This window comes from Hyaena hyaena, unplaced genomic scaffold, assembly GCF_003009895.1.
Source record: "Hyaena hyaena isolate Hyena2069 unplaced genomic scaffold, ASM300989v1 scaffold_112, whole genome shotgun sequence".
NCBI lineage: Eukaryota > Metazoa > Chordata > Mammalia > Carnivora > Hyaenidae > Hyaena > Hyaena hyaena.
Genome location: NW_024080744.1, coordinates 693,446 through 715,285, shown reverse-complemented (window position 1 = coordinate 715,285; position 21,840 = coordinate 693,446). Strand labels below are relative to the sequence as shown.

The 21,840-nt window shown below is 42.2% G+C and overlaps 1 protein-coding gene across 2 annotated transcripts; it reads right to left on the bottom strand.

Moving 5' to 3' along the window:
* Positions 1 to 1,431: 1,431 nt before the first annotated feature.
* On the bottom strand, positions 1,432 to 21,840 carry LRRIQ4 (leucine rich repeats and IQ motif containing 4). Of its 2 annotated transcripts, XM_039236531.1 has the most exons (7): positions 21,773 to 21,840; positions 19,977 to 20,045; positions 13,981 to 15,031; positions 9,619 to 9,792; positions 7,981 to 8,119; positions 6,488 to 6,684; positions 1,432 to 1,696 (listed from the first exon to the last, which is right to left on the bottom strand). In XM_039236531.1, exons 3-7 carry the CDS (start codon positions 15,001 to 15,003, stop codon positions 1,547 to 1,549), a joined length of 1,683 nt encoding a protein of 560 aa, XP_039092462.1. In that variant the 5' UTR covers positions 15,004 to 15,031; positions 19,977 to 20,045; positions 21,773 to 21,840; the 3' UTR covers positions 1,432 to 1,546. The 2 variants fall into 2 exon arrangements, with proteins under 2 accessions (XP_039092462.1, XP_039092463.1); XM_039236532.1 differs by lacking the exon at positions 19,977 to 20,045.

The window sequence follows — 21,840 nt, the reverse complement described above, 5'->3', positions numbered from 1 at the left end:
TTTTTTTTGCTACATAAAACCTATTTAATTCATCAAAGTTTTTGTTTTGCTCTAAGTGGCATTTGAAATTTGGGGATACCTTTTGCAGGAGCGTGGAACTCCCTGCACGGCAGAAGTGTATGTTTGCTGACACATTTCTATTCTCTCTTTTTTTTTTTTTTTTATTTATTTCTGGGAAAGAGAGAGAGACACACAGCGTGAGCAGTGGAGGGTCAGAGAGAGAGGGAGACACAGACTCCGAAACAGGCTCCAGTCTCCGAGCCGGCAGTCAGCACAGAGCCCGACGCGGGGCTCGAACCCACGAACCACGAGATCATGACCTAAGCGAAAGTCGGACGCTTAACCGACTAAGCCACCCAGGCGCCCCAACACATTTCTATTCTCATACACTCTAATCAATTATGTTTTGCTTCCCCGTTGCCACACTAATAATTTGTGTTGCAATTATTGCTTGAAAGACATGTAGAATTTTTAATCAATATTACTCCAAAAGAAAGCCATCAGGATGAGAAGCTAAGTGGTGTAAATGGGGATGTTTTAGGTAACTGTGGTATTCTTCATTCTCTGGGCATCCGCATGAATTCTATGAGCACCTATGCTCCTGGGTTTATGTGAACACATGTAAAACCTGTGAATTAGCCAGAACCTGGAAACAATATCCTTTAGTCGGTGAATGGTTAAACAAGCCATCATACTAGCTGGTACTACTCAGCAATAAAGTGATACATCAGCAATGCGGATGGACTTAAGAGTTCTGCTGAATGAAAAAGCCAATCCAGTTATAGGACATTCTTGAAATAACAAAATTATAGAGATGGAGAAAAGGCTAGGTATCAAAAGAGGGTAGGTCATAGGTGTGACTAAAAGGAAAAACACAAAGGAGACTTGTGGTGATGGTCACACGAACTCCATGTGACAAAACCGTGTTGAACTACACATCACATACACACACAGAGCACATACAACAGAAAGAATCGGAATAAGCTCAGTTGATGGTACCAATATAAATTTTCTGGTTTTGTTATTAGAGTTATATGAGATGTCAACACTGAGGGAGGGTGAAGGGGGCACGGACCTTCCTGTCCATTTCTTTGGAACTTCCTGTGAGTCTCTATTTCAAAATTAAAAGTTGTAGGGATGCTTGGCTGTCTCAGTCAGAAAAGCATACAACTCTTGACCTTGGGGTCATGAGTTTGAGTCCCAAGTTGGGTGAAAAAATTACTTAAATAAATAAACTTTTAAAAAAAGTTGTAAAGTAGAGGGTAGTATAATGAACCTCTATTTGCTGATCACATGCGTCTACAATTATCAACTTATGGCCAATTTTATTTCATTTGGATCCCCCACACTTACCTCTCCCTGATACTATTCTGCCACAATTCCCAGGCATCACATTATTTCATCCATAAATATTTCAATAAAGTGAGAATTTTTATTTTTATACATAACCATAATTCTATGAATAATTTCAGTGTGGTAGGTATCTAATTCCTAGATATTTTGCTTCTTAATCCATCAGGGAACATTACCTCAATTCATCATGGAATTATTTCTTATTTTTCTTTACGGCTTTTCCTTTTCCATTTTTTTTCCCTTTCTTATCTTTTGGAGAAGTCTTTCCTTTCTTTAGTAATTTTAGTTCTTCATATTTCCCCAATCCTTTCCGGACCATTACTCCATGCCACCATGCCTGAATCTGAAAACAAGATAAACCCAAACAACATCAGCTGGTATCACTCTGGACTGGGGATGGTGATCTCTTTGTTCTGGATATGTAATTCTAAAGATGTGGAGAAAGGAATGTTGTTAGAACTCTACCTTATTTTCTCAGTCATCTTGGCTGAGAAATGTAAAAAAAAAAAAAAAAGAAAGAAAGAAAAAAGAAAAATTCAGGGCTTTTATGTCCCAGGCACTGTTTTAGACATTTAGGAAACAGCAGTTAAAAGCTAATGTCACTGGGGCATGTGAGTGGCTCAGTTGGTTAAGCATCTGACTTCGGCTCAGGTCATGATCTCACGGTTCATGGATTGGAGCCCCGTGTCAAGCTTCTCACTGGGTGGAGCCTGCTAGGGATTCTTTCTCTCCCTCTCTCTCTGCCCCTCCCCTGTTTGTTCCTCTCTCTCTCTCTCTCTCTCTCAATAAATAAATAAAAACTTAAAAAGAAAAAAAGCTAATGTCTCTGATCTCACATTGCAGCAAGAAAAGACGATAAACACAGGATAGATGGTAATAAGCACTACAGAGACAACAGAGCACAGGAAGGGGAGATCAGGAGGGCTTATACTTGTCTTCCCTCTGTCACTGGATTGCTGAGCTTCTACCTACAGGCAGCCCTCACTCGTTCTGAGATGCTATGCCCTCCCACCTACTCAGAAAGATCCCTCCCCACTTCTCTCAGAAAAAAATCTCAAGTCTTTACAAGGCCCTATCCAGTCTGCCTCCTCCCTCTCGACCTCACTGTCTCATAACTACTCCCCCACCTCTCTCACTGTGCTCCAGCTGTGTGGGCCTCCCCACTGTCAGACACGCCTGGCACAACCCCAGCTCAGGGCCTTTGCGCCTGCTGCTTCCTCTGCCTGGAACACTCTTCCCAATATTCAGGTGGCTTACCCTCCAGCTCTTCAAGTAGTTACTCACTTGTCGTGGCTGTAGACAGAACTGTGCCCCCTCATCCCCTGCTCTTATGTTAAAGGCCCTAACCCCTGAAGTGAATGTATTTGGAGATGGGCCCTTGATAATTAGGCTTAGATGAGGTCATGAGGGTGGGGTCTTCATGATGAGATTAGTGCCCTTCTAAGAGACACCGGGAAACTCACTCTGTCCGTCATGTGAGGGCACAGCAAGAAGATAGCCACATACAAGGCAGAATGAGAGTTCTCAACAGACACCGGCCACGCCAACACCCTAATCCTGGACTTCCAGCCTCTAGAACTGTGAGAAAATGTCTGTTGTTCAAGCCACCCAGTCAATGGTATATTGTTATAGTAACTCGAGCTGACTAAGCCAGTCATTTTTCCAATGATGCCTACCCTGACCATCCTATTTAAATTGAACCCCCCTCAACCCAAGCAACACACACACACGATTTCTGGCAGTCTCAGTTCCCCTTAGCCTGAACTTTTTTCCAATGTCACTCATCACTTTCTAACAGACTATATAATTTTATGTTTCATATTTCATGTCTTTATTTCCATCACACTAGACTTTAAGCAATAAGAGGACAGAAAAAATCTGTTTTGTTCACTGATGTACTTCCAGTGCCTAGAGCAGTGCCTGGCACGTAGCAAAAGTTCAATAAGTATTTGCTGAATGAGTGAACAAATGAGTGAATGAAGTGGGTGAGCTATGCTGTTTTATGTAAGGTGGGTCACAGGTAGGTATGAAGAGATGTGAGCAGGGACTGAACTAAGTGAGGGCTGGAGTCTTGTCCGTGTCTGGGGGAAGCATCTCTGAGCAGAGAGAGGAGCAAGCTTGGGCCTTGGGAAAACCCCAAGGATCCATTTGTGATGTGAAAATGGGACAGATGAGCCGGGAAGTGACAGCAGCAGCATATCCGGTCAGGTGGGGATTTTCCCGGGGAACAGTATCGCCCTCTAGCGGCATTCTACATATTTACAGGGCTTTCTGTTATCTCCAGGATTAGCAGTCTTCAGTTGTGTAACAGGTACCCTGGTCTGCTGAGAATTTTCCAGGGGGTGCAGGCTTGGATAATCTGGAGGCAATCCATTTCCATAGCTTCAACTTGCACGTGCACCCCTTCATACAATGTATCTGCCTCGGAACACAACTGCTGTTCTCCATTCCCACCTCTGCCTTCACAACTGCCACCTGAAAATGACTAGGGTGTGTTGCTCTAGACACCACAAAAAAGAGATAATACAAAGCAATAGTACTGAAAAAAACAAAACAAACGAACAAACAACATAAAACAAACTCTTAAATACAGAGAACAGTGGGGGCATGAGTGGACTGGGTGAAGGGGTTAAGAGGTACAAACTTCCAGTTGTAAAGTAAGTAAGTCATGGAGATGGAAAGTACAGCACCAGGAATATAGTCAATAATATTGTAATCCCATTGGATGGTGACCGGTGGTAACTGTGTGGTGAGCACTGCACAGAGTCGTCAGATCAATACATGATGCACCTGAAACTAATATAGAATTGTGTGTTGATTATATTTCAATAATAAAAGACTAGGAGTATTGATGTTGGCTCTAGGGACTAGGTAACCAATTATTTTGTAAAACAGGTAGTTCGTAGCTCTTTGCCTTCAAGAAAATTGGAAGAAGATCAGTTGATTTGCTAGCTAAGAGCCTGTTACCTGATTTTTTGGGATATAAATCTGGAAGAAGTTCAGGGATGTGTGAAGCATTACTATTTGAAACAAAATAATATGGACCAAAAAAAAGCTTCTTCCATTCTTGTCAAGTTAGCTATGTAAACAAGATTCATTTGTAAAATGAAAAATGGGAATAGAACTGATGTTGACCCCTCTCATTCTAGCAATAAGTAACGTTTATGTGGGGACATATAAACTATATGGAAAAGTCTCATCTGTGTATGTATTTCTTCCCCCAAATCCTATAAGTCAAATAATTTTCCACCAAAATTTTTAATGGATTTTATACTTTTTTGGTCAGTTTTATACTACTAATGACTCAATCCAAGACATTAGAAAACTTATGGCCACAGAAAAAAACGTTAATTTTAGAACTTTATTTGTATATTTGTGTTGCCTGAAAGGATGAAAGGTCATCTATAAATGACTTAAAACTATATATATATGACATTAACATCAATTCTTAGGGGAAAGTGAAATAGACATACATGTTCAAGAAGAAAATGGATATAAAATTTCTGCCTAAAAAAAAAAAAGCTTCCCTCAGGTGTTTTGTAAATTAATGTGACTGACATATCAAATCATAAGAGTATTTAGATTCTACTGGGTGCATTTAAGATACTGATTTAAGAGCTCTATATTAAGATGTTAGTATTTAAAACTCACTGGCAAGTAAATCCTATGCAATAATTTAAACTTACTGGCAAAAAAATTAAATATCACTTTTATTATTTTTAAATAACTTTTAATGTCTATTTATTTTTGAAAGAGAGAGACAGAGAGCAAGCAGGAGAGGGGCAGAGAGAGAGAGAGACATAGAATCTGAAGCAGGTTCCAGGCTCTGAGCTGTCAGCACAGAGCCTGACATGGGGCTCGAACCTACAAGCTGTGAGCTATTGACCTGGGCCAGAGTTGGACACTTAACCAACCAAGCCTTCTAGGCTCCCCTAAATATAAATTTTAAAATGTGCAAGAGGGTACATGGCTTTTCACAATATTTTTAGGAAGTATCCATAAAGTATTCTTTTCATTCTTCCAGTGTAGCCATTCCTGAGAATATACATATTAAAATAAATAAATTACTGTCCTTTTTTCTTTATGTTTGAGCATTATTTTCATTTATTAAAATTACGTTGGGGCACCTGGGTGGCTGAGTCGATTAAACATCTGACTCTTGGTTTTGGCTCAGGTCACAATCTCACAGTTGGAAAGTTCAAGCCCTGCATCAGGCTCTGCACTGACAGTGCAGAGGCTGCTTGGGATTCTCTATGTCTCTCTCTCTCAAAATAGATAAACATTTTTAAAAAAATATGTGGGTTTGGTAGGTTATAGTATCTGAGTTTAATTTCAGAAGAGGAAAGAAGGTATCAGATAATATTTATCACAGAAGAGAGGGTGTTAGGTTTGATACAGTTAAGGGGCATTGACAGTGGAGACCAGAGACTGACTCTTGTTCTGGGTAAAAAGGAAAATCATGGATTTCAGCAGAGCAGCGATAAGATCTGACCTCTGGTTTAACAGCACTGGTCTGACTGCTAAGTGGAAGGTATACGGTAGGGTACTAGTTGGAGGACTAAGGTGGCCGTCAGGTTGTGGGGCAATGGAGGCTTGACCGGTTGAATAAAGTATACTGAATACTGACTGAAGCGGACACTGGCCTGTCTGGGGGCATCCTAGGTCTCCATGGGCGAGGTGGGCAAGGAAGAGATGACAAGGTTCTTTGCTTTCCCTCCTTTTTAAAGGGCCTGCGATCCTAGTTAATGGCAGAGAAGAACTCTGATCTCTATACCCCTGTTCCATTGATACTTTCACTTCTGATTTTTAAGCCTTACTTAGTGACTTTGAAGCCTTTCAAGCCTTTGAATAGTTCAAGAGTTTTAGACCGTTGGGGATATTTGAAGTTTTGATTCCTTTCACCTGTTTGTTGTCCTCTTATCTCACAAAGACACAAAGAACAAAAATGCTAAGTTGGTGTTCCAAGTTTCCCTTGCTTAATTCTGAGGATATAAAGGAAATGAGTCTCTACTCTCGGTGAGGAAAAGGTATAGATGCGTAAAGAGCAGCCCCAGAATGGTCGGTAAGATGTTTAACATTAACCCCTCTCCAAAGCAACCGCGAATGTGCTATCCAGAATTTTTGCTGATTTTACCTTTGTTGCCATTATATTCATCTTTCTTTTTGTCTTCAAGTATTCCCAGATGGCCTGGGTGCCTTCAGCACACACTTCTCCTGGGGGGTCTTCCATAGGATTGTTCATCAGTGTCAACACCTTTAGGTTAATCAAGCTATCCAAATTCTCTGGAAGACAGGTGATCAAGTTGTCCTCAAGCAGTAATTCTTTCAAAGCTGAAACAGTTTTTTTTTTAATGATAAATTTATCTTTTTATTTTAATTTTTTTAAAAATATTTTTATTTATTTCTAGGAGAGAGAGAGAGAGGCAGCGTGAGCAGGGGAGGGTCAGAGAGAGAGGGAGACAGAGACTCTGAAATAGGCTCCAGGCTCTGAGCTGGCAGTCAGCACAGAGCCCGACGCGGGGCTCGAACCCACGAACCGCGAGATCATGACCTAAGCGAAAGTCGGACGCTTAACCGACTAAGCCACCCAGGCGCCCCATTTTAATGATAAATTTATCTTAAGAACAAGCAAAATTAAACTGTACATTCTTTAGTCCGCTTACTCTGAAATGTTTGTTTCCTGCTGTGTCATGTCACAAAAGACACATTTAATAAGGCAAACCAAGTTCTCTTCCTTATAACAGCTCAGAGTTGTTAGAGCCAGTGTATATAAGTATGAGAGACAGAAAAGTAGTACACACTAAAAAAAAGTTGATAATGTTTCATTCCTCCAGGGGCCAAGGGCAGGATCAAGGTGTATGGTTGGAAGCATTACTAAGGAACACTGTAAGCCCATCCTCAACTCCAACCTTTGAATGTCTTGGGGGGTAGGCAACAGATCCCACTCATATTTATTCATCCTCTTTTCATGAAAGAAAAATAGTCATAGTTTGAAAACTATCTGTAAACCTGAAGATTCAGCATGCTATGGCCAAAACCATTTGTATTTGGTCCCACTAGAAGCTCAGGAAAAGGTTGTTTTAACCTTTTGGATGGATGAATTGATGCATGTACAAATAAACAATGGGTTAGCCTAGTGTAAAATGTTTGGGTGTTTAAATATGAATCATATAGGAGTTTTCATGCCAATCATACAGCTCCAAAAGTCCTCCCTTGCTGATGTCATCACTCTGGGTCAACATTTTCCTTTTATTCAAATGACTTAGTGACGTAGGGCAAATCTACTGCAGAACCCCAACTCAAATTCTGGCATGTAGTAGGTACTCAGTAAATTATTGTTGGTGGTGTAATGACTATCTGGATGAATGGTTATTTTCTCAGCAGTTGCTATTTACTCCTCTATTTGATTTACAATAAACAGCCTTATTGTAAGACTTATGGCCTTTGTGAGGTTCTTAGAGGTACTCATCAGGCATCTGGCTTTCCTTATCTCACTAGTGAGGCCTGCAAGGAGGTACTAGGTAGGGCAAAGCTCTCTGATGTTGAGATTGGTCTTTGGTAAATCAAGGAAATGGGAAATGCTGGCCTCACACTCTACTAGCCTGAGGATCTACTAAGATTCCTCACCTTGTGTTTGGCAAATGGAATCTGGAAGTTGCTTAAGCAGGTTGTGGCGGCAGTCAAGAATTTCCAGGTGAGGCATGGATCCCAAGGATGTGGGCAGGTACTCCAGATGATTGTTCTCTATATACAGCTCTTTAAGAGTCTGAAAAACATGGCAGTAGACCATAATGATCCTTACATCGATAAAAAGAATTATAATAACCAGAATTGTTGGTGAATTTCCATGCTTTTTCAATGGGGATTCTATGCATTAGGGCAAAGGGGGAAACATACTTAAAGAACCAACATCCAGGGGCGCCTGGGTGGCTTAGTCGGTTAAGCATCCGACTTTCGCTTAGGTCATGATCTCGCGGTTCGTGGGTTCAGGCCCCGCGTCGGGCTCTGTGCTGACTGCCAGCTCAGAGCCTAGAGCCTGTTTCAGTCTGTGATTCCCTCTCTGACCCTCCCCTGCTCACGCTGTCTCTCTCTCTCTCCTAGAAATAAATAAAACATTAAAAAAAATTAAAAAAAAAAAAAAAGAACCAACATCCAAACATAAAATTATTTTTGGGTAAAACCATTGGACATGGTTCTCATCTATGCAGGGAAAAGAAAACATGGGAATCTTACATTTGTTTCACAAGAACTTTATGGAGAAATAATTTTGATAATGTTAGTATCTATATCATTTGCGTGCTTTCAAAAGCTAATTTTCTGTAGCAGTTTCTACAGAACTGAAATTGCCTCAAGTATCCATCCATCCAACACTGCCCAAGTGGAAGAAGTCAAAATGTGTAGATCATGAGTTAACTGTTTTCAAATTTGCTGGGCAAAAATATAATGTTTGCATGTCACCCTACCATTTCAGAGAGTGTGGCGTGGCATGGCATGGCAAGTCAAGGAGCAAGATGAGAAGAGTTTTGAACAGAGGGCAAAAGAATGGAGACTCAGGAAGAAGACTTCTATGCCACAAGTGAGAGGTACCTATGCTATACATGCAGTTGCTCAGTTCCATGACTGGGGGGTGGGGCCGTGTGGTGGCCCACCCCTACTTTATCATTAGTAAGAGTGCAGTACCACCCACATGGAAAAAAGTGTCAGTTCTTTAACTATGCATACATAAGACACAGTGGCAGGGCTCCTTTGACTGAAGTTATCTTGTTGCTTTGTTAGGATTTAGGACAGGGCTGTGGACCCATCTCCACAGGAAACTGGGGCAACATTAAAGAACCCTGATTTGCCTGCCATCACGCAGGAAGGGAGGTCATGTTGACCCCTCCAAAAATGTGGGCTCCTAGCCACAGGCACTTCAAAATAGTACCATTTTCAGGGGCCTCCTACAAAAGCTAGAAATTAAATGGAAAGCTGGAGGGGCCCTCAATTTCTGGAAATGAAACATGCCAGTCTGTACAGTGAAAAGCAGTATGGCGCAGCATAGCCAATGGCAATCACAACAAAACGTTCTTTGAGTATGGATCCAGGGGCTCAGGAAAACAGCGGAAGCTGCAGAGTGGAATAATGACTGCTTGTTAGGGGGTTGGAAATCTATTCTGGGTGATTCCACATGCAGCCTGTGGGGGCACCCTGTGTGTTCTCAGCATCAGCCAACTTAAGGAATCAGTGGGCATGTACTTCTTTGCCTAATCATTTGGGGACCCTTACCTGTAGTTTACTAATGTCTTCTGGCATATAGGTGAGCTTGGCTCCCTGGTCTTGCCCAAGGTATAATTTCTCTAAAGACTCTAAAGAAAGGATTTCTTCTGGAAATGAAGCAAATCGATTTCCTGTTAATCCAAGCATCTTCAGTTTCGAAAGGGAGCCAAATCCTGGAGGTAGCTAGAAGTATTCCAAAAAGAGGAGTTTCAGGTCAAGATTATTGTTAACATTAAGAAAATAAATTGGGCTTTTAGTTTTGAGGCAAATTGATAAACATCAAGTAGAGCAATTTAGCAATTCCTACTGATGAAAAGTTTGCACACATTTTTGCATATAGAGTATTTATACTTGTAGATCTAACGTCTGGAGTTCTTTTTCCCTGAGCCTCTCTGTTTCTCACTTTCATGCATTGCTTTAAACTGAAGCAATTTTAAACCTACTTCATTGCAAATTTTTGAACGGCAGGGTAACAAATGCTTGACACTACTGAAAAAGTACTAAAGTTATTGGTGTGATATTGCAACTATAATATCAACAAGTTCAGTTATTGGAACCGATCAATTTAGTAACATGACCTCTCACCCTGAAAGGCTTTTTAGCTCAGCAATTTAGAAACTTCAGGTGAAATCTCAGCTGGAAGCAAACAATGAAGACTCTTCTGATTTTATCTGGTCATATTCTGCCTTCCTGTGAATCCCAGGGTTTACAGGCCCTTTACAGGTATTAGGTAGGCGTTTCAGAGACTCTCAGACTGTCAGGGCTGGAAGGCTTTAGAAAGGTTCTTTTTTAAAAAAAATATTTTTAAATGTTTTTATTTCTGAGAGAGAGAGAGAGAGAGAGACAATGTGAACAGGGGAGGGTCAGAGAGAGAGACACACAGAATCCGAAGCAGGCTCTAGGCTCTGAGCTAGCTGTCAGCACTGAGCCCAACTCAGGGCTCAAACCCACAAACCATGAGATTGTGACCTGAGCTGAAGTCGGACACTCAACCGACTGAGCCACCCAGGCACCCCAGGCCTTAGAATGGTTCTAATCCTTTAATAGGATGGTAGACTATATTCCACAGCTAGCCATCCAGCACACATTTAACCACCACCTCCTGGAATGAAAAGCTCATTACTTGGATGGGGACCTCTAATCACCAGATTTCCTTCAAGTCAAAGTCTCTTATGTTCACTTACTGTCCTCTTTCTGGCACTCTGGAACCACACTGAAAAATCTCATTCTTAAAATATGGGACGGTCTCCCCATTGACTGTGTCACAGAGACATCTATTTTCTTGTAGAAAAAAAGAGCCCAGCTATGTATCTCAAGAGCTTCTTAACTCACTTTGAACCACTTTCCTTTATCTGGCCTCATTCCTAATGGGGAAATTGTTTCCCATAGTTCCTTGTCTTAGCCCTGGCTTCTCCCCAACCCATTCCTCAATCCACCACTCTCTTCGTCATGAGAATGGTTACAGTTCAGCTCAGCCTGACCCCTCGATAGATGGGTGGGAGAGATAAATCAAATTGGGGAATAGGTCAAAAGAAAGCCCCCTAGAGGGATAACATAAAAGTAAGTCTCACACACCTGCAATCTTATGTATTTTTCCCTTTATTGGGTAGAGGGAAGGCCGATTTTCTTAAAAATGCTATAAAATATTTATAGTTTTATTTATCCATTTACTTTTTTTCTAAGTCTGTCTCCGGAAAAGCTGCTGTTTGTTGTTTACGCTTTCCTTCTTGGCTATTTCAATATTCTTCATTAGGCACTTAGATCCCTTTAATACAAAGAATCCAAAATAATGGAAGAATGTTTTTCAATCTAACCCCTTCATTATAACCTAGTAATTTCACATTGCTGTTCAGTTAACTCACAGGTTTAGCTTTTCTTTTTCAAAGCACATTGAATGTTTAAAGATTTTTTTTTTCAGGATATTCAAGATCCAATAATTAATCCCATCACAGTCACATTAAAGTACAGTGGAAGTAAATCTGGATGCCCAGAAATCCTACAGAGTGCCAAATGAGGTCAATTATTACTGATGCTCTCACTGAGCTATACTGATTCTAAGGTTGAGTTCTCCCCTAACAGAAATGTACCATACAAATAAAATCCATCTAGACACACACCAATAGCTACTTTTGCATCCACCTAGGCAAGAAAAAGCTACTGGCCAGGCTCCAGGAGCCAGAAACCCATCAGGAAAGTCTTTGGGGTGGGAGAGGTGAGGAGCTGCTGTAAAGGTCACGTATCACTATACAGACAAATGCACTGGGAGGCTACTGGAGGGATTCGCGTAATAGGAAATGAGAAAAACAAACAAAAAAAATCAGAAATACCATCATAAGAGCTGGAGAATAACAGGCAATGGTACGTAGAGATTTTCACATTCAGTATAATAATATTGAACACGACCACATTTCAGTGCAGCTTGACAACTGGTAAACCTTGGAATTGGATGAGGCTTAGCTTTGTTAAGGAGCCATCTGTATGTGATTCCCTCCTCTATTCTGATCTCTTAAAGTGTTTCACAGGAAAGGATTAGGTATCATTCATGACTCAATAAGGAATTGAATCAATGTGTTATTTTTCCCAAGGACACTTTATATTTTAAGCCTCTCACTCCCAATGTGGAATGGCAGACTTTGTCTACCGTAAAAGGAATTTCTTACCTCAGTGGTGGAATAGGGATGGGCAAGGGGCCTGCGCTAAACCTCTAATATCCTCCAAAATGGGTTGCTGCCTAAGTAGAGATTAGGTCCAAGATTCTCTTCCTAAATCCTAAATTACCATCAAAATGGTTACTTCCTGAAAGGCAGTTTTAAAACTCTATAGCAACTAGGAAAAACAACAACCAATCCTCCCCCCCCAACAAAGTTCTAAATTACAAATTGAATAAGAGATTAAACAAAAACAAAAACACCCCCAACAAACCTTTAAGGCCCACAATTTACATAAGGTATGGTGAACACAGGAGACTGGTGTCCATGGCCAGGAAAAACAGACCTATTATTTGATCACAGTTGTTGATTTCCAGATCGCCTGATTTCTCCCTTTACACTTGTCTTTTGCTTTTCACAGAACTGTTCTTTTTAATTTTCAAATATTAAAACAAACACATGTGTACCCCCCACCCAAATCTTTTGTTAATAAACAAAATGAATGTGTGTCAACTCATAGTTGACTATAGTCAAATAAAAATATTTTTAAAATAAAATCAAATACCACAATTAAAATTGAGCTCCCTGGGATCCTCTCCTCATTTCCTTGACTTTCTTTCTCTTCCCAGAGGCAGCCACTACTAAGAATTCAGTGAGTTTTTTTCTAGTTCATAATGTTTTAAAAATAAATGTTTATTCATTTTTGAGAGAGAGAGATGGGGACAGAGGGTCTGAAATGGGCTCTGCATGGACAGCAGAGAGGCCCATATGGGGCCCGAACTCGCAAACTGTGAGATCATGATCTGAGCCAAAGCCCACGCTCAACCAGGGGCCCCTCTAGTTCATATTTTTATACTTTTGTTACATATATAAATATCCACAAAGTATGTGTTATGTGTGTGTATATATATGTAGTTTTGTGTGATTAAAACTTTACTAACGGTGTCAGGTTCTGCAATTTGGTGGTGGTGTTGTTTTTAACATTTATTTATTTTTGAGAGACAGAGCATGAGCAGGGAAGGGACAGAGAGAGAGGGAGACACAGAATCCGAAGCAGGCTCCAGGCTCTGAGCTGTCAGCACAGAGCCCAATGTGGGGCTCGAACCCATGGACCGCGAGATTGACCTGGGCCGAAGTCCGATGCGTAACCGACTGAGCCACCCAGGCGCCCCTGGTGTTCTCCTTTTTAATAAACATCACAATTTTAAGATCTGTCTACATTGGCACATATTGATCGCTCCAGTTTACATACATGTGTCATTTTTTACTTTTATGAATATAGCACGATCTATTTGCTCATAGCTCTACTGACACGGTCTCCCATATTTCATGACGGTCAACAGTGCAGTAATGAACGTTTTTGACCACGTCATCCTGCACACTTGGAGAGTTTCTTTAGGGACAAATCTGTTTTTGCAGTTCACAATGAGTGGAGGCCTAAGTTTGTGGGTGTCAGAAAGAAATCTGCTGTGTGAGGAAACCCTGTTAAGAGGTGCTCTTTGGTAAGAATTTAGACTCTGGGGCCCAGCAGCTCTGGGTTGGAACTCTGCTCTGTCATGTAAAGGGGAGTGGCCTTGATGGGTTGGTTAAGCTCCCAGTGCCTCATTTTCCCCATGTATCACCGAGGAGAAGATCACCCACGTCCAAATGAGGGTCCAGCGTCAACTCAGGGCACGAGAAGCCCTTGTGAGAGCACAGTGACAGCGGGGAAGGGAATCAGTACCTGGCATATTTCATTATCGTCCAGCGCCAGGATCTCCAGGTTCTTGAGTGCACAGATCTGCAGCGGACAGCATTCCAGATGGTTCTGGCTGAGATCCAGGAAGTGCAAGTTGACCAGCCGCCGGAAGGAGCGTCGCAGCGTCCACAGGCTGGTGTCGTGGAGGTAGAGCAGGTGCAGCGAGTGCCACTTGCAGATGAGGCGCGGCACCTTCTCCAGGGGGTTCCCGCTCAGCCCAATCTCCGTCATCCTCGACAGCTGGGCCAGGGTGTGCGGGAGACAGCGGAAGTGGTTGTAGGACAAATCCAGCACGGACAGTTTGCTGCACTGGCACAGCGACTCGGGTAGGAGGCACAGGCTGTTACGAGCCACGTAGAACTTCTGCAGCCTCGTCAGGTTCCCAATCTCTTCCGGGATGGCAGTTAGTTTGTTGTCATCCAGGTCAACGATCTCCAGGTTGTAGAGGACACAGAGGGCGGGAGGGAAGACCTCAAATTGGTTTCGTTTCAGGTAGATCTCCCTCAGTTTGGTGTGGTTCACTGCTTCCTTGGGCAGCGATTTCAGGCGGTTTCCATCCAGTCCGAGCAGCTCGAGGTGGTGAAGGAGTTTGCAGAGGTCCACGGGGATCTCCGCCAGGTCCGTGCGGTAGAGGCGCAGCTCGCGCAGCCTCCGAATGCCGCCGAGGACCCGCAGGGACGAGGGCAGGAGCGGATTGTCACTCAGGTCCAGGCCCTCCAGGCCGCTCAGCCTGCCCAGCTCGGGGCACAGCTTTCTCAGCTTGTTCTTGTTCAGGTAGAGGATCCGGACTTTCTTTAAATGCTGAATACCCTGGGGGATTTCTTCAATCTGGTTGTTTTCCAAGTGCACTTCCTCTAAATCTTTTAATTCTAAGATCTCTGGTGGAATGGTAGTCAAGCTCTGATTAGAAGCATCCATGAAAAATATTCTAGTGGTGGTGGCCCGTGGTGGATCAACTTTCTGATGCGTTTTAACCGAATGTCCTTCTTTTATGATGTCATTTGACATGTTGATGGAAAGTGCGAATATTCAAAACCTGAAATAGTGTGAAATGAAAACAAAATCAGTTTACTCACCATGATACTTTCTGTCCTTAAGAGAGATAAAATTCAAGTTTAGTTGCTTGAATCGAGGGCTTGATGTTCTAACATAGCATGAAATGTAGGTTTTTGTGTTTCGTGTTGGGAGAAGAATTCAAGTATAGACTCCTCCTAACAGGTTGACTTATATGGAAAAAAAAAGATTGTCTAGATTCAGGTTTTAAAAAACCCCAATCTTGATTCTATTTGCAGGTAGATGGTAGAAGATTGCAAAAGATTGCTCTTACTATGAACACTGAGAAAACATTTGGAAAAAATAATATTTTAAAATATTACATTTTTTTTCCTTGAAGCTACCATAGAATTGTGGATGCAAAGGAGTCTCAAAGAATTAATTCTAGAGAAGGACTCATCCTTTCCCTAAGTTAGTAGAGACCAGTGGGCACTTTCATGCCTGGTGGCATTTTCACTTTTGGGGAATGGAAGGCAGAGAAGCTAGCCTTCCATATGCCCAGGCACAGGAGCTTCCGAAATCAGGAGAAACCAGTAAAACTTTTAAAAGCCATATTTGAGAGGTGTCTGGGTGACTCCGTTGGTTAAGCGTCCAACTTTGGCTCAGGTCATGATCTCACAGTCCGTGAGTTTGAGCCCCATGTCAGGCTCTGTGCTGACAGCTCAGAGACTGGAGCCTGCTTCAAATTCTACGTCTCCCTCTCTTTCCACCCCTCCCCTGCTCATACTCCGTCTGTCTCTCTCTCAAAAATAAATAAAACATTAAAAATTTTTTTTAAATAATAAAAACATAAAAGCCATGTATGAGCAGGATGGTAGATTAACACAGAGGAGCCTCAAACGCAGAGCCACCTCTCCCCGAGTAGACTGGGGCTGACTCAGTGGCCTAGGAAAAGTTGTAGGCCATCTGGAAGAGCAGAGAGAGGTCCTGTCCCCTCATGCTTTTAGATCCCTAAGCCTGGCTGGGCAGGGGGCGCTAAATCCCTAAGCGGGACATTTGAAATTGCTGGGAATCTAAATGAACTACAGCTGCAACCCAGAGAGAAATTAAATGGAGAAATAAATCATGTGCATGGATTAGAATACTCAGTGTTAAGATGTCAGCATTGCCCAAATTGATCTATAGTTTCAGTGCAACCTCAATCAAAATCTCAATAGGCTTTTTTTTCTTTTTCAGTAGAAGTTAGGAAGTTGATCCTAAAATTTGTATGAAAATGCAGAGAACCTAGAATTGCAAGACAATCTTGAATAATCACAAAATTGGCAGACTTGCACTACTGGATTTATAAATCTTGTAAATCTAAGATGTTAATATTGTGTTACAGAAGACTAAGTTGTTGTTCATTAGTACACACACACACACACACACACACACACAAAGAAGGAAGGCAGAGCAGACAATGATTGATAGCTAGGTTGATTTTAGCATCTCTGACTTGTCTTCTAGGATGGTCACTTCCCTGCTGGAGCCTGGGGCCTCTCATCCACACAGAGGCCCCATCCCTAGATGGAGGGGATGTGCTTTGAGCCCCACACTTAGTACTGCTGCACCTTGCAACACAACAGTATGTGGTTTAGATCCTCATTACTATATGCTAGCTTCCAAAAGAGCTCAGGGACAGAGTTGCTCTCAGTCATTTAAAGAAAAGACTTATCATTGATTGGATTATGCCTAGAATGAGCTGTCTCCAGTATTTGTCATTTGATCATTAAGTAGATTGATTTACTACTGTTCAGTCCTGCAGGAAAAGATTTCCAGTGTCCTAAATATAAACTACTGACAATACTGAAGGCTCCTAGACAATCCATAGTATACAGACTAAGGTGATGCTAGAAATGAAAATAGAGAACATTCAGACACTATGTGTGCCAAGTTTTTTTTTTTTAATTCTTTTATAGTTTATTTTTGGGACAGAGAGAGACAGAGCATGAGCAGGGGAGGGGCAGAGAGAGAGGGAGACACAGAATCTGAAACAGGCTCCAGGCTCTGAGCTGCCAGCACAGAACCCATGCGGGGCTCAAACTCAAGAACTTCGAGATCATGACCTGAGCCAAAGTTGGATGCTTATCTGACTGAGCCACTCAGGGGCCCCTGTGTGTGCTAAGTTTTACTCAATGCCTTTAATCCTCACTAGAACCCTGAGAAGCAGACACCATTATGATCTCTGTTTTACCGATACAGATACTAAATAACTAAAAGGGCCTTTCTCAGAACATAGTAGGGAGCAGAGGTCGGAGGGTAGAATTTGTCTTAACCTCACCAAGGATATTTATATTATTTGTTTACAGGAAGCCTGGTTTTGATTAAAATCGGTCTTCGGTGTAAGCATTCGGGCTTGATTTTCTTTTGTGGCGCTTCAGGCAGAGTCATCTGGGGAAGATTCTTGCAGACCAGCCATCTGATTAGGGTTAACACAAGCGTGTCTGGGCTTCCAGACACCTTTTATAACTTATTTTTCCTAATATTCGTCTTGCTAAGTGATGAGACCTGCCTAGAATGTCTGAATGTGTGTGTACATGTGTTATCTCGGTAGAATCAAAAGCCCACATGTATCTGGAACCAATTTGATGGCCTCTGAAAGCTATATATATTGTATATCCATTAGCAGGCTTAATAAAAGGAGGTTGTAAAGTCAGGATTTGCAACAGCTTGGCCAGTAATTCAGTCACAGTAAATAAGATTGATTCCTTATTTGGCTGTTTTCTTCATAGGGATTGCTACCTCAACATGGTCAAATTAACTTGATACAAATCGATATTACTGTGGAATTTCTAAGTGTCATAACTGTTTTATCATTTCAGGGAGCCAGGGTTTAGTTAGTTTAATACTTAGCTCTTTTTTATTTAACTTTAATGCTTGAGAAAACCATTTAGGAAAATGATCAGCCCTCTCAAATTTACATCAAGTGTTGACACTTTTGTTTCCAAGTCTGATTACACCAACTGGATAGATAACATTAGGATCCTGTGGTTAACATGACTTGGATGCCATAAATAACCATTTCTAGTTAAATTAGTTTCAAATTTTACTTAAAACACCTGGGAGATCTTCTCCTTGAATACAGACAAGCAAAAAGCCTCAATACACCTAGGACTGGAGAATCATGTAATGGTAATGGTAATCCTTTGCTTTGATAACAATTTCTGGAAACCACAAAATTCCATGAAAAATTTTTAAGTCTCTTCTCAAGTAATACTGAAATGAAGACTCATAAAATTCAGACTTGAGGGGAAAACTATTATCAGCAAGCAACTTGAGATTTTCAGCAGAGGCAAGGGATTTTCCACTCAGACAATAATAAAGGAAGATTCTGGATGTGATATTGTGATATATATTTAGTCTTTGTTCCCCGAGTTCCTGATATAAGAGCTTCTAAAACCTTTGGTATTTTCTGAGTGGTTGGAGAGGAGCGCCTTTTGTTATTCATAATAAGCCCCATTCAACCACACCTGCGTTCATACTATTGCCCTCTGGTTTGGCACTGGTTGATAGCTTCCTAATGGCAGCTGGTTGCCAGAGGAACCACCCACGTGATTAGAGGGGTGGACCTTTCAGTCCCAGCCCTTGACCTCAGGGGAGGGGAGAGGGGCTGGATGTTTAGTTAATCACCAATTGCCTGTGATTTAATCAATCAGCCCTACAAAATGGAGCCTCTATAAAAACCCTAAACGAGAGGTCACTGGAGAGCTTTTGGGTTGGTGCTGGGAGGGTAATATGCCCGAAGAAGGCATGGAAACTCTGTGCCCTTTCCCGATACCCTCTCTTCCTCACATGCATCTCTTCCATTTGGCTGTTCCTGAATGGTAGGTTTTAGAATACAGCGGTAATAGTAAGTAAAGTGTTTCCTTGAGTTCTGTAAACCATGAAAGTAAATTATTGAACTTGAGGGAACCCCTGATTGGTAGTCCGTTGGAACTGGTGACAACCTAGGACTTGGGCTGGCATCTGAAGTGGGAAGCAGTCTGGTGGGACTGAAGCCTCACCCTGTAGGGTCTGTGCTAACTCTGGGTACAGTGTCAGAATTAAACTTTTCGACACCTACTTAGCGTTCCAAGGGAACTGGAGACTTGCTTCTTTGAAAAACCCACACAGTTGGTGTTAGAAGTGTCTTGTAATTAGAAACTTCACAATTAGTCCTTGGATACTGAGATGTAGGATGTTTTCTTCAGAGAAATAGAAGAAAAGTCTATAATCTGATAATGAGCTCTGAAAGGTTTGTAGGTGAAGAGCTCTACCAAGCACTGGGCTAGTAACCTAACCTTTTGAAAACCTCAGATCAGTCACTTAAAGGGTAAAAGAGGCCTTAGAGAAACATTCGTTTGCTGGAATTGTTAACTTGCGCTGCACCATATCAGCCCATTTCGCCATCATCACCAAATGATCGGTCTGAAATAGCTTCTCAGGATTTTTTGTCTTTAAATGGACTCACAATGGCACTTTACCCATTTTCCAAAATGTTTCTACCACACATATCACCGAACTATGGATCTAGTAATTCGGACATTTTTTTTTTCTTCTAGAATGTGTTTTTTCCTCAAACTACTGTCTTTCACAGTGAGCAAGAAATAGTTTGAGGCACTATTTACCACTAGTCCCTGATTTACTTTCTCATCTCCTCAGATAATATGAATGTAAACTTTTCTGACCACTTACTGCACTCTTCTCTATGGGCCAAATCAGTTTTTCAATAAGAACACATTTTTCCACCTGCATATTCAGTATCTAAACAACATGTGTGCATGGTCAATAGCAGAAGTCGGCACTTCAGATACTCATCAGAAAATTCAACCAGGAATTTGTTCTGTTCTGACACTTGCTAGCGGTTCCATTGAGCCTTCTGGTAGTTGGGAGAAAAGAGCTAATGGGCGTGTTAAATATTTTCCCAGATCCTTTGAGTTCTATCTCCATGTTAGCATGAAACAACTTACCTAGACCGTATTATCTGTTTCCTCAAGACAGGACTTTCTTAGGTCATAGTTAAACACCAATCTGTCGGCCTTTTAAATAGTTAAAAGAAACAATCATTTGAAAAATACTTCTGTAAAACTATAGCCAAGGATGTGTCTGATAAGTTACTTACATAAAGATACATTACTAAACCTTCCTACTATAAGGTGCCAGAGAAAGGTAAATGCTACCTTTTATAGGGGCGCCTGGGTGGCTTAGTTGGTTAAGTGTCCAAGTTCAGTTCGGGGCATTATCTCACAGTTCGTGGGTTTGAGTCCTGTGTCCGGCTCTGGGCTGACAGGTCAGAGCCTGGAGCCTTCTGTGTCTCCCTCTCTCTGCCTCTCCCTGGCTTGTACTGTCTCTCTCAAAGAAACATTAAGAACAGTTTAATAAAAGAAAAATGGGGACTACCTACTCTCATATATTTTCTTTGGTTCTGACTTCTAGAAAGCTGATATTCAAGTTAGACCTCCTGACACCTAAGCACCCAGTGAATCCACTTAAGTTTCCGTGAAGCTAACTCAGCAACATGTTTCCCCCACCTCTCTGCCCCTCAGTCAATGGTTCTCAAGTGGAAGTTCTTTAAAATTACATCCCTCTTCCATCTGGAAATCATTGGGTTAATGACAAATGTACTAATGGAAATGAGTTGTACATGTGGTCAGTATTTTTTTGACCATCTTATTTGATATGCATTTTGACACGCAGGCTGTAGTTCTGTGCAAATACTGTTTTTTGTTTGTTTGCTAAGGTAGATAGAACAGTGCTTTAAGTGCTGTTCGGTGAAAAGCAGCTCTTCTTGTTTGTTCTGTTCCGAACTTGTTTATTAGTCTGATTGGCACTTCTTGCTCCTTTAAAAGTGAATCCCTCCCTTCCCCTAGAGCAGCTATTCATCCTTAAGCTCTCCTTACTTTCCTCTACTTGACACCAAATACTTCGAGGGGGTGGGGATGGCGGATGCTGAATTGTGCCCACATTGATGCTTGAGTATTTCAAGCTACCTCTGTTGTTGGTAGAGCATGGGGTAGATGAAAACCGTATTTTCTATCCTGTTTAACCTGAAAGAATTCCAGTGACGCTCACAATCTGTGGGCTACACAGAGACCCCTGCCTTCTAGCACTTTCTTACTAGTGGAGTGCTCTTCTAGAATTGCCTAGTGGGGTAGCTTCAGGGAGAGAGGTCTGGGACACTGTTTTCCACCTCTGAACTGGGTTCATAAATGTCCTAGTTTCACCATGAGGGTCTTCCTTCTATCTTCCAGGCACGGAGCCTCTGGTTGATTCCAGGCTCCTTCAACTGTTTCCTCTGCGGTCTACGGTAACTCCAGAGGACCGTTCCTTTCCTCCTTCCTCTTTTTCTCTCTCCCACCTCCAAGTACCAAATCCTGAGCATGTTCCCCTGTAACTCTCGCTGGGTTTTGTCCCCGTCTCCTCCTCTCACCGACCCCAGCCTCGGCTGCGGCCCCGTCTGCGGCTGCTTCAGCGGCTCCCCTAGGTCCTGTCAAATCCACCCTCCACCAGCTGCTTCCTATCCGAGGGCTCCCAGCACCCTTCCCCTCTTATCAGCTGGGCTTCTCCGAGGATGCACAGGGCTCCGTGTGGGTCCCGCCCTTCCCCCACCTCCTCATCTGGGCAGCCCCAAGTGCCTGTGTGTCTCCAGCACCCACCAAGCAGTTCCGCCTGGGGCGGATTCACGGAGACCCGTCAGGAAGTCACCTCCCACGAAAAGCCCTCCCTGATCACCCCGCCCCAACACAGGACTGCTCTACATGCGTACCCCTTTAAGCTCCCTTAGCTCCAGGCCTTAGCTGTCCTGGTGCTACCGCGTGCGTCTGTACTCGGCCC

Coding starts and splice junctions, on each gene's coding strand:
- LRRIQ4 (XM_039236531.1), bottom strand. CDS start 15,003: ATGTCAAATGACATCATAAAAGAAGGACATTCGGTTAAAACGCATCAG. Junction 8,120..9,618: donor AAGACATTAGTAAACTACAG/GTAAGGGTCCCC, acceptor CATGTTTTTCAG/ACTCTTAAAGAGCTGTATAT. Junction 6,685..7,980: donor TTCCATTTGCCAAACACAAG/GTGAGGAATCTT, acceptor AAACTGTTTCAG/CTTTGAAAGAATTACTGCTT.